Source organism: Epinephelus moara, chromosome 4 (assembly GCF_006386435.1).
Source record: "Epinephelus moara isolate mb chromosome 4, YSFRI_EMoa_1.0, whole genome shotgun sequence".
Taxonomy (NCBI): domain Eukaryota; kingdom Metazoa; phylum Chordata; class Actinopteri; order Perciformes; family Serranidae; genus Epinephelus; species Epinephelus moara.
Genome location: NC_065509.1, coordinates 25,227,113 through 25,240,319, shown reverse-complemented (window position 1 = coordinate 25,240,319; position 13,207 = coordinate 25,227,113). Strand labels below are relative to the sequence as shown.

Genomic DNA, 13,207 nt, shown 5'->3' with positions numbered 1-13,207 from the left:
TGGCACTCACAGTTATGGCTGCATATCCAGAGGTATCTGCAGCGCTCAATTGTCTCTTTGTGCTGCGAGAACACAGTTGTCGAGAACAAACAACAGCAGGGCACTGAGCAAACAGTCAAACGGCTTCTGCCTCTTAAGCAGCCCCTTCATTTGGAAGCCAAGATGGGACACTCTCACACGCGGCCCACTGAAGTCGCACCCTTTGGAGCGATGCCGCCTGATCCCAGGACGGTGTGCGCCCGCCGCCTGGCTGAACCGTCCCCCAGACTCTGCTGCCACCACCAACACTTCAGCTATCCAGAGAGAGCTATGAGCTACTCGCCCCCTTACTCACCGAGTCTGTTCAAGAGGCCAGATCGGCGGTAAGTGGGGGTCGGCAGAGGATAGTATGAGAGTTTGTCTTGTGTGTGAGAGGATATCTGGCATGATAGTGATGTGCGTCAGTGACCGATGTGCACATTAAAGACAGTTCAGGAGGAGATGGATGGTAACGGCAGTGTGTCGGTGTCTAAATGATGTAGAGCGGTGGATGCAGTATTTGTGGCAGCGCTGGAAAGTGTTTTTCATAATGTTCAATCTTTCCAAATAGACGACCTACCAACCCTTGAATAACAATGGCAGTGCAGTCACCATCCTCTGCATGTACTGCATGTTTGATACAAGCTAACACATAAAGTTATTTTATATGCAATCCAAGGGCAGAAATTGACAGCCTGTTAAATTTATTGAAAAACCTCATGAGCGAGACCAAGGCCGTGTGCCTCGTCTCTATTCATGGCTCAGGAGACTCGTAGGTGATGTGATAATAATGAGTGCCTCTGGGTGTCCTAGTGTACGTCGAGTGTTCAGTATTCATTGGCTGTAACTGCTCCTGTTGCCCACACTGACAGCTTCCTCTGAGACAGCCTCTGGCTGCAGCCTATGGCAGGGCTGTGTGTTCTCAGGCCACACTCTTATACACGCCATGCATCCCTAATTATAAGAGTGCAGATGGGACACACACAGTGAAAAGAAGAGAAAGGCATCCTTTTGACCAAGAAGTGATCTCAAACTGATAGATTCTGCTCTCTCTGTTCTCTCACCAGTGTTTCTTGCTGGGCTGTGTTGTGTACATCTTTGTCAAAACCCCAAAATGCTGCTCATAACAAAAGCTGGGACGTTGGCGGCATGTCTCAAGCTCATTCTTCTTCGGCCACTGGTGCAGATGAATCACAGTGTTATATAACGCGGTTGGCTCTTGCACAAGGGACATCTGATGGAAACCGTGGCCCATCGCCTAGCTTCGGAGTGACTCACTGGATTTGGCGCTCGCCAAACATGGTCAGGCAGTAAGAGTTCCACAGAAAATATGAAGGGCTTCATTTCTTGAAGAGGCGGCATGGGTCAATATCAGTGGCACTTAAACTGTTTAGAAACACGCAGGTACAATTTAAACAGGAATTGCTGATGTTGTGTGTAAATGTTAAGATTTGTGTTGGAGCAGTTGTTAAACTGTGAATAACGGCGGCAAAACAGGAAGGTTACGAACATCCGAGTTTACACTGTCATCATCCGACTGCATGCGGCTCATTAGGTATATTTTACTTGAACCGTGCAGAAAGGCTCCTCGCTGTCTGTCGTTTCTATCTGCGCATCTCAGCAGAGCCACGGGCAATCGGTGTGACTCCCCCCTCCCCTCCTAAATGGGACTATCACAGCGGGGCAAGGTAATTCACCAGCCCCTCATTGCCAGAACAGGGCCTGATATTAAACCTGGCAGCTGTACTGCCACAGCACGAAATCCGAGACGACAGGCACTATGGGCCCTAATACCCAGTCAATGTGCTTTCTGCTTAGCCTTGTTAGGCCTACCGAAAGTCAGCCTTTCCACTCTAATTATATTGTTACATAACAGAAGTCCTTTTTCTCCAAAAAATGTGGCAGACCATAGTTTGCAATGTAGAGATCAGAGGATTGACTGCTAAGGGTCATTCGTTATCATTTTAGATGCATGATTTCTTTTCCTGTTCAGTGCGATCTTTAAGGACATTTGCATGGAAACCCAATTTGCCAATATTTGCCAATCGTGTTATTTCATCCAAATGTGAGTCACACAAGTACTATTATATAAACTGCACATAAACAAGGATTTTTTAGGAGATGCATGAACCAAATTTAACGGCTACTAGTGCTGGATGTAGGACCCACTAAGCAGACAGCTCCCATAAACCTTATTTTGACTACCTGGTGGTGTTCGACGTGTTGTTGGTGCTGTGGAAGAAGAAATATTATGCAACAGAGCCTCTCTAATACAAATTTAATTGGCTTATTATCAGTATTGGATCTGATTATTGTAACAGGAAAAGGGAACGTAATGTGACAGCTGAGAGGCGCCAAGCAATTACATTAAAGCTATTAAAACCTTCATGGACGCCTCCGTGAAAACAAGGTCTATTGCTCAATAGACCTGCTCTGTGAAACAGATAACAGCAGACGTGTTTTTCTCTGTGTCTTCTGTGGTCGGCTGCTACCACAAATTGTTTATTACACTTTGCAGGATGCCCTGTAGAGTTGTGTTGTAACGTGCAAGTTCAAAAGACGTTGTGAAGTGCGAGGGGTCATACACCAGAGAACAGTGGATATCGAGTTGTACACGCCACACATGCAGTACAATCTGTGTCACCATAAAACATCCTCGGCTGCTTTGTTGTTTAGTCCTCACATCAGGGTGAACCACAGCGTGATACAAACTAAACAAAAAACAAGTAGTATGCTACAGCGTGTGATATCATGTTAGAAATATAAATAAGTGAATTTATGAATGAATGCAGACCGTCCTTTGAGAATTTTCCGTCTGTTTTCCAAGCAGGGAAAACAACCTGGAGTTGTTGATTTATGAAGGCAGGAAGAGGTATGTGGAAATTTCCGTGGTGAACACAGGGTCCAGGAACGGGAGCCTTTGTTACTAATTCAGTCCCCCACGGGCCGGTGTATTCTACATGTTCACCACTAGAGGCCGATAGAGTTCAGACATAGACTGAGGGGAAATTTACCGGGACACAGCATGGAAAAGTACCTATACAGTATACCTGTACACATGTGCACATGGTACAGGACATACCGTTACATGTATGCTCCTGAAACAAACAACAACAAGCTGATGGGTACAAAATGTTATTGTCTTTACAGTGTAAGTAACCAGGGACAGTTTGTAGTCACATGTTGAGTTATAAATATATATAAATATATATATATATATATAAATTTGGCGAATTAAATCCAGTTTAATCTTTAATTCATTAAATCATTCTAGAAAGAAGAAACATACCCGAAAACTGCTTGTTTACATAACTTAAAAGATTCACGTGAATGTTACAAGTCCTCTCGATATATGAGCTTTTTTTTTAATTAGCACCACTTGTGACTTATTTATGCAGATCTGCTGTGATTACTGTTGTTTTAGTGGTTGTTGTGATGGTGTTTGTAGCAGTTAGTGCGGATTTCGGTCTGTGGGTTAACTGAAGGAGCCAGTGGCAGAGGAAAGGTTCAGAAACAGGGCATATGTAATGTGGCGTTCAAGTGCTCCTCTCAAGCCCGTTTTTTCTAGCATCGATATTGTTTACTTGAAGTAAGGTGTGATGCAGCTTAAAAATCCTTTTTGTGTGGTGTTTGTTTTGCTTTATAGATCAGCTGGTTGAGAGCCGTTGCCTAGTTTGCACTTTGCATGGCAGAATAAAGATGACAACAGTTAGATAGTTGACTGATCACAGAGTTGCGTTGCCTTCTAGATAGTTAGACTTTATTGTCTTTTGAATCCACACTGTCAACAGTGCACATAAGAACAAAATTTCTGATTAAATTATGGATAAAACTTTACATCAGCAGCAAAAGTTCTAGTGCAAATAATAAATATAGAAATTATAATACATATAAAAATACTTGTAAAAATGTACATGTACATAAACTTCTGTTTTTGTTGATGAGATGCATCTTTTGGCTGTTGTAATCATACTCTAACAAACAGAAAAGAGATTAAATATCTATCATAGTATCAAAAAAGCATGGGATACTTTAAGAAAAAAGTCATCTTAGAGCTAGACTATATCATGTTGCATTTATAATCTGTAATGTGTGTTTCTAAAGAGGTGGATTTTGTCATATGAATACATATTTTAATATAAGAAATGAGACAATGATCAATAGAATTTCAATTAAAATATAAGACTAAAATAAAGTATGAAAAAAAATGTAAATATCAAGTAATAGTATCATTAATTCTTTAAAATATGGTGTTTCCCCTGAAATTAGTGGATTAACCTAATATTAGATATTTTTAGGGCTATATATTTATATATTTTATAGTTATAGGCTGAATCATATTTATGGCTTTGTGTGAATTTTAGTCTTTATTCAGCACACTAAACACAAAGTGAAAACTACAGAATAAAGGTTAAACAACAGTGAATATTTGAGTATTTATACATGATTAATTCTCATATGAATACACATTTTAATATCATAAATGTAAAACTGTTTAGAATTAAAATTTCACTTTGAATGAAAGTACCATAGAAATGTAAATATCAAGTAATGGTATCATTAATCCTTTGAAATATGGTGGCTCCCCTGAAATTAATGCATCAAATTAGCATTAAGTGTTTACAGGACTAAATATTTATATATGTTGTATCATGTTTGTGGCTTTATGTGAATTTCAGTCTTAGTTCTGCACAACAGCATAAACTCAAAGGGAAAAATACAGAATAAAGGTCAAACAGCAGCACCACACGTGAATATTTGTACATGATTAATTGTTCTTGTGTTATCTCCCCCTCCATGTTTGTGGCGTAAAAAAGTTGACGTATTGGAGACATACTATTGTACTTATCATGGCCTAAGTCCAGCTTTTCCTACCGCACGGGAACGCGCCATGAAATCTGCCCCTTCGCCTCATTTGCCTAATTTATGCGCGCGTCAGTTGACGTCAGCAGGCCAGTCATTGAAAAGGCGGCCGGTGGCAGAAATAGCATCAGACAGTCGCTCGTACAAACCGGCGAAGCTCACACACACCGACACAGCACTGCGCTCAGCTACAGCAGCAGCAGCAGCGAGTTAGTGCATCGCTACGACAGACCTAAACAAATCCGGATATACATTTGAGGTGACCAACCAAGTCGCAAACGTGGCGAGAAGTGTAATCCAAACGACTCTGGTACTCAACATGAGCACGGAGATGTTCGGTAAAACACCCATGGAGGTGGCCGTCTACCAGTTGCATAACTTCTCCATCTCCTTCTTCTCCTCGCTTCTCGGAGGAGACGTTGTATCGGTCAAACTTGACAACAGGTAAATATCCGACACTGCTGCCATGTCTGTGAACTCAACATTATGTCGGCGATAATAATTGTGTGTAAATCGGAGCGTGTTCTCACACTGCTGCGGGCCTCTATTGTGTTGTCAAAGCGGTTCATATGCAATGTTATATTATACTTATAAGTACAAAATGCCTGTGAATGCAGTCTGCCCAGCTCTCTGTCTCTCTGCTGCTGTGTACTTGGACTTTGCCCAGATATCTACATGCAGCTATTTATTGTCTCACTCAGCCACTTCCTTGTACTCTCCACTCGTTACACTATAACCTCAATTAAAGCCTGATCTTACTCTCAAACCAGATAACAGCAGGGTAAACAGTTTTCCTTTCTGTTCTGCAAGCTTTCTGCCCCACTGTCAAAACCCAGCAGCAGCAGCTTCAGGAAGCAGCAACATGTTTGTTTTCCTAATAGTTTGGGGGTTGACGTGATTGAGGTTGTGGCTTTGAACTGTTCACTTATGGCCTCCTTTTTCTCTTCTCCTCTGCAGTGCCTCTGGTGCTAGCGTTGTGGCCATCGACAACAAGATCGAGCAGGCGATGGTAAGCCGAGATAACAAACACAAACACCACAGGGAGACATAAGAATAGGTTGCACAATACAGTACATGCATATCATTTGTGACGCAATATATGTTCAAATCCCTGTTGATAGATCAGAATGTCTAGAGTTCAGTTCATTCTGCACAAAAGCAGCCCTCTGTGAGTGCTGATGCATGCTTTATACATGTGACAAAGTAGAAAACAAGTGCAGGAGATGATGGCAGGAAGCCCCAAAAAACAGAGACTGCAGCACAGAATTATTGAAAACACCCTTAGGTCAGACTTGCATCATGTATCTCTCAAGAGATCCAAGCTAGTAAATAGACAAAACTATAGAAGACATCCTCCAACCATCATTGTTTTAGCACATGCACCAGCTGCGCAACCGTTCACTGATCCATCTCCTCTTGTTTATCCCGACAGGATCTTGTCAAGAACCACCTGATGTACGCGGTGCGCGAGGAGGTGGAGATCCTCAAAGAGCAGATCAAAGAGCTGGCGGAGAAGAACAACCAGCTCGAGCGGGAGAACTACCTGCTCAAGAACCTGGCCAGTCCGGAGCAGCTGGAGAAGTTCCAGTCGCGCATCCCGACAGACGTGCTGCTACCCCTGGACAATCAGGTGACCGCGGACCAGCACCAGCAGCCCTGCAACCACAGCACTGGCTCTGCTGTATAAGTGGCTCTGCCTTGGGGCGGGCAGAGCCACTGTCTCATAACAGTAATGGACCTCCATTTGTGAACGTAAGCGTGACAAAAATCGCCGTCGCCGAGAACCTCACGAAGGTGACGCATCGGGGCTGTAAATGATCGATGGGACACAAAAGAACTGTTGACACTGATAAGCACAAAACAGAACTTAAGACGCTCTGACCGGTGCGGTGTCAGGCCCCTTCCTCTGATACCGTCCAACTCTTTGTCGTAGTCTCTCTGTGTAGACGCTAAGAATAGAGAGAGGGCTGACTAGGCGCTGACGAGCGCTCGCTTCCAGACGGCGGGGGGCTTTCCCTGCCTGGCTGAAACCCTTCCAACAAACACCCTTTGCTCCGCAGAGGAGGGGGTGAGGAGGTGCTGATCGGGCTGGCCCTGCAGGTGCTAACTTGGAAAGTGTTTGGGAGGTCGCTCCCTGCTCACCCAGAGGCGACCCGCCTGAGACGGTCCTCCATGTCTCAACGAGAAGAGCCCCATCATGTGGATTTGTCCGAACCAAAAAGTTTCAAGGACTCCCAGCCGCACATTTCAGCCACATATCGTGGACTTTTCCTGTACCTACAGTGTATTACTCATGTTTGTGTACATGTAAAGCATAACAAGAATAATCAACAGGATAAGCTAAGGCAACAGAGGTGGAGGTTAATGCAGTACAGCCGATTAGAGCTGGTGGAGCGCTGCAGTAGACTGATCAGCAAACTGTAATGATTCATAAAATGTAATCCTGCATCGCCTGCAGCTGGGGCTTGCTGCTTATGGGGGAAATTAATCCTGCTATATCTTCTGTTTTTGTTTATGATTCTGAACAAAAATCAGTTGTCTGTAAAATAGGAGCATTGTACAGTTGTCTTAAAAGTTTTGTAATCTCGGGGGGGGGCGGGTATATCTGCCCACCTTGTCTGCCTAGCCCTTCACAGCAAAGGATAACTACAATGTACATCAAGTCGAAACGTCCTGAGGTAAACGTAGTGGAGCTGTTGAGCGAGCAGAAGCCGGCATTTTGTCGCTGCAGATGCACTCCTGACTTTAAAAGCAGCGTCGTCCAGTATCTGGTCTGTTTTCTTGCTCAGATGCCAACTTGAAAACGATGGCATGACAACAGTGCCTGTCCTGTAGTAAGAGAGGAACACATTTCCACACTGAGCTCTGTTGTTATCTACCTACCAAAGACTTTTTTCTTTTTTTTTGCCTTTTTTTTTTTTTCTTTTTTCTCTCTCACAACAACAGAAGCCAAGAGAAACCAGGACCATGTGTAAAGCTTCACAGGGAGAAGTCGTGTTTGTAGCTAGTGCTAAAGTTTCTTTGTGTTTTTGTAAAGATAACGGTATTGTTGCTGTAAAGTATCCTCGAAAACGTTGTCCAGTATGGTGTTTGGATACAACTGCACATTTGCAATAAACCTTATGTTTACATAATACGCTATGTTGACACTCTGTCTTTTGTTCATTGAATGCATCCACAGAGCTTGAGCTTATGATATGATATGTGACACCATCACAGACTCCTGGCAGGAACTCATTCATTCATTTTCTGTTACCTCTTATCCTGTTAGGGGTCACAGGGGTGCTGGAGCCTATCCCAGCTGACGTTGGACAGGTCGCCAGACTATCACAGGGCTGACACATAGAGACCGACAACCATTCACACTCACATTCACACCTACGGACAATTTAGAGTCACCAGTTAACCTGCATGTCTTTGGACTGTGGGAGGAAGCCGGAGTACCTCAAGAAAACCCACACTGACACGGGGAACATGCAAACTCAACCCCATGAAAAAGCAGTGTAATGTAGGTGTAATTTTTCGCAGGAGGAGTAATAGGGGAAACACCACTGACACCAGGCCAGACCTGTCATAGTGTTAGGAGGTTACATATTCCATCTATGCAATGGAGAGATTTATTCACTGGGAATCCAGTCAGGAAGGACAGATGAGGCAGCAACACCCAGGATGATTTCATTTTCTGGTGCTGAAATAAAAACACTGCTGTGAAATCCCTCTCAAATCTGAATTTCAGAGTCAACAACACACTGTTTACAAAAAAAAGTAATTTCTTGGAAGGCGCAGTCTCTCCATCTCAACATCTTATCTGTGGTGTTGATTTGTGTTCGGCTTTGTGAGCCTCGCTTGTGTTTGTTTACAAGGTCAGTCTTAGGAGCAGCATGTGATTTGTAGAATTCAACACAATGTGGCCACGAGACACTCACACAAAAGTAGGTTCAGTGGTGGAAACTAAGGGAGTACATTTACTCAAGTACTCTACGGATTCAAGGTACTTGTACTTTACATGAGTATTTTCATTTTATGTTGCTTTATGCTTCTGCTCCACTGCATTCCAGAGACAAACATACTTCCTGTAATTTTTTATTTATTTAGATTTATGTTATTAAAAAGGCCATTCGCATTAATCAGCATTTCTGTAAATGTGCCAGTGTTAGCCACCTGGCTAATTTTCACCTGCAGTCCTTTGGCGAGATGTCTTGAAACCATTAAAAGCATAAAAAATTAACAGAACAATTCTCAGCACAAAGACAGCATAAACTACAGCTGTTAAAAATTGTCAAGATGGAACAGAAGCTATGCAAAGCAACACGCAAGAACAGAGCATCAGTACAAGACAATAAAGCAACAACAACAAACAGCATGTTAGCACAAACAGGCAACACGAAGCACCAACACACAGATTAGCATTACATTCACACATGCAGAGCACCAATAGAAAGCAAACATAGATAAAAACACAATAGTCATTATGTAGGGTCAAATGCACTAACACACAAGCCCTGCTACAGAAAGCTAGCTATGCTGTTAGTGAAATAGATATTGCATACATACCCATGCAGAGTTGGCTGCCTGGCAACGGGCAAGGAAATAAAGCAAGTTAGCAGCATGCTAGCCAGAAACAATAACAGTGTTATGGTGAGCAATGTAGTGTTGACTAGTAATGTTCACATCTGATTATCCAAAAACCAGTTACAGTTTCATATCTCAGATGGGAGACCGACTCATTACTAGAAACTGTGCAGATACAGATTCATAATACAAAATATATGCAACAAATATATTATGATGTATTACTATGGATAACGATAAGACCTCACTACGAACCGGCAGTGTATATGGTAAAAATAAGCCTCTCATTTACCAGCTTTAACATGCAAGGGGTGCACACATTAATGCATCAGTAATTACAATCCAATAATATAATGTTCTGTTTTTTTAATAAGTATATATTAAAAGTTTTGTATGTGACATTCAGAGCTTTAATATAGCAGCAAACTATCTGCTATCTGAAGATATAGTGGAGTAATGGCGCCCTGAATGATGTCACACTACCTCTGTGAGTGTGTGTTGTAATCCGTGCTTCTCATTGCTGCTGCTTTTCACTGCGCTGATACAACAGTTACCACTGATATGAGCACAGCGGCGGCATGGAAGTATAGCGCTAACCCTCCCAGTTATCATCGTTAACTATTAGCACTGTTGTCGTTGTATAGTGTTGTTTATGGAGTTAGCACTGTTAGCTGCTAGCCGCTAGCTCAGCCACCTCCATGTGAAGAACCATGCCTGGACAACTCATATCTTCTGAACTTTGCATAGAGCCAAGTACATGTTGATGCTAGTACTTTTGGGAACTGCCCATTGGTCTGACATCCCATTGTTCCGACCATATTAAACCCATTGTTCCGAAGTCCATTCCGAAATCATCATGATGCCCTGTGGTTAAGGTCTGGTTAGGTTTAGGCACAAAAACCACTTGGTTAGGGTTAGGAAAAGATCATGGTGTGGGTTAAGATGAAAAAGAAAGTGACAAACACATAAGCTGTGAGCCTGCTTCACCTTAAGCCTTTCCCAGCTGACCCAGAGCCGGTCGCGGCGCACCATCAAGGCAGAAATACACCCGCCGGGAGCCGTTCAGCACCGCGGACCATTGGACTAATGGGATGTCAGACCAATGACATGGACCCGTACTTTTGTACTTTTACCTAATAAAAATTTGAATGCAGGAACTTGTAACAGAGTATTTTTATACTGTGGTACTTCTACATTTACTTAACAGATATGAATCCTTCCTCTTAGATTAGTGTTATTCTGTTGTTTTGCTCAGTGAGACTCTGGAGAAAAACACACACAAGAAGAAAAACACAAACTTCTCTTTCCTCAAAGTCAAAAACAGTTCGACCACTAATGACAGTGAAGTAATACTCGCTGGTTGCCAGATGATTGGAATCTGCCAGAGTGAAAAAACAGTTTGTCCTCGTAGCGTTTCCCTTCAGACGGATTGGCAGCCAGTCAGCTCAGCCTGTGTGTAACCAGATATGTTGTGGCTTTCCTGGTGTTCAGACCAGGCTCTCATCCATCTATCGCTGAGAGCAGAGCCCCAGCTCGGGCCCAGAATCCCCATCACAGATCAGATCGCACCAGAATAAACACAGCGTCTTCCCCACTGCTTACATTTACCCACGGAACTGTGGTCCCTCCCGGTGTTTTGTGTCAAAACAACTGATTCAAGGTGATCAATATGGGAGCTCTGAAATGCTTTCTGCATTGAATTAGTGGCAGGCGGGATGTGCAGTGTATTGACTGGAGAGGACATTTGTTTAATGTAGCAGAGACGAGAGGGACAGGCATTTATTGGCTCTTTTGCACGAGATAATTGGAGTCGGTCTCTTCACTTCTTATCCTGATACCTAGACACCTTGTCCATGTCAATAAAAGGAGGCTGCAGGGTCGGCTACAAAAGGAAGTTGGCTGCAGTGTAATCATACTCGTGCTAATGGCTAATGCAGCCTCGAACGCTGTGGAAAAATTCATCTGGCTGCATGGTGCATGCCACAGCCTCTGGAGGCTCAAATAAAGTCTGAAGACAATTATGACTTCAACTTGATTTACTATTTTGCTTCCATTCTTGTTCTGTCCTTCTATTTTGGGAGCGGTTTAGGAACAGTGTGTTCAAGAATGACTTTGGTGCATGTGGCTTTTTATAAGAAACCGATTAACCAATTTTTTAGTCATCGACCAGAACTGGAGCCCCGTCAGGAAAATATAGGACATATTTGCACGACACCATGCCGGCAACGCCTTTTTGTTTGTTTGCTCCCTCCAGTTACCACTGAGACTCGGGTTGGTATTGGGTCATGTAGTCTTAAAGTCTTATAGGTGGACATAATTTGGTTGCAATATTCTTTATTCTTTATTGGTCCATCTACGTCCCAACCCTCACCTATGGTCATGAGCTCTGGGTAGTGACCGAAAAAGTGAGATTGCGGATACAAGCGGCCAAAATGGGTTTCCTCCATGGGGTGGCTGGGCTCAGGCTTAGAGATAGGGTCAGGAGCTCGGACATCCGGAGAGAGCTCGGAGTAGAGCCGCTGCTCCTTCATGTCAAAAGGGGTCAGTTGAGGTGGTTCAGGCATCGGATCAGGATGCTTCCTGGGCACCTCTCGCTGGAGGTGTTTCGGGCATGTCCCACTGGTAGAAGCCCCCGGGGCAGACCCAGAACACGCTGGAGGGGTTCCATATCTCATCTGGTCTGGGAACGCCTCAGGGTCCGCCAGGAAGAGCTGGAAAGTGCTGCTGGGGAGAGGAACGTCTGGGGTGCTTTGCTTGGCCTGCTGCCCCCGAGACCCGGCCCAGGATAAGTGGATGAAAATGGATGAATGGATTCTTGCCTTATCATATCACATCCGTGTGTGCATGTAAAAAAAATAGGCACTAATTAAGCACTTCAAACCAGGATGTTCCAAATTACATAAACCACATTTCAACATGTTGTACTCTTCAAGAATCATCACTCAATCATTGATCTCACCTTTGGTTAAAAGCTCACCAGCCGATGTGTAAGACGTGCTCACATTCATTCATTCGTTAATGACTGAGCACTCATTTCTGGCTTCCGCCGGATTTTCTAAAAAGAGCCAAAAGTACAGAAGATCCCTTTTGAAGCATCAGTGATTCCACATCACTCCCCATAAAGTACAGTTAAATATTAAGTGTGGGAAGAGCCTTGGGTGTGGAATTAAACTTCAGATTGGAGCTCGCTTAAAACCGGGCAGCCAAGAGAAGAGTTTGTGTTGGATTACAAGTGTTATGCAACGGATGAAAAAAAAAAAAAAGAAAAAAAGACGAGAACATCTGTTGCAGATGGAAATTCAGGGGTTGTGCTGGGATAAGCCAGCTCTGCCTCAGTGCGGTTGGAATCGCATGCAGGGATATAATTTGGTCCGACTGCTTTTCATGGAGACATACACAACTTGTGAGTCCTCTGAATGTCGGCATATTCATCGTGTGTAAACATTAAAGTCAGAAGTGAATGGAACAAATGTCAGATTTTGTCTGTAAGTGTCGTGCACTGAGCATTTCCTGTAGTGTAAACAAAGAGACGCTCCTCAAAAGAAGCAGAGCAGTTAAGTAGAGTTTCGTACTGTTGTTGAGAGATGGTTATATAATATGAAAGATGTGCCATTGGTGTTCTCTCACTTACTTCAGAAAACTGATTGCTATCCTCGGGGACACTTAAAAACAGGACCTCATTGATATCTTCCTTCACACCACTTATTTTATCTGCTGACAGGGCAATGTGACCTCTTTAACAGCGGGTGTTAAC

The 13,207-nt window shown here is 43.4% G+C and overlaps 1 protein-coding gene across 2 annotated transcripts in view; it reads left to right on the top strand.

Moving 5' to 3' along the window:
- Positions 1-8,017, top strand: part of tsc22d3 (TSC22 domain family, member 3) — a 44,308-nt gene extending 36,291 nt beyond the window's left edge. Inside the window, exons 1-3 of one of the 2 annotated variants that reach the window (XM_050043024.1) lie at positions 5,001-5,325; positions 5,839-5,890; positions 6,314-8,017. In XM_050043024.1, coding sequence (XP_049898981.1) covers positions 5,201-5,325; positions 5,839-5,890; positions 6,314-6,568 — 432 coding nt within the window. In that variant the 5' untranslated portion in view covers positions 5,001-5,200 and the 3' untranslated portion in view covers positions 6,569-8,017. Of the gene's footprint in view, positions 1-5,000; positions 5,326-5,838; positions 5,891-6,313 lie in introns of those variants that run through there. The other variant, XM_050043023.1, reaches the window with a different exon arrangement.
- Positions 8,018-13,207: the final 5,190 nt, after the last annotated feature.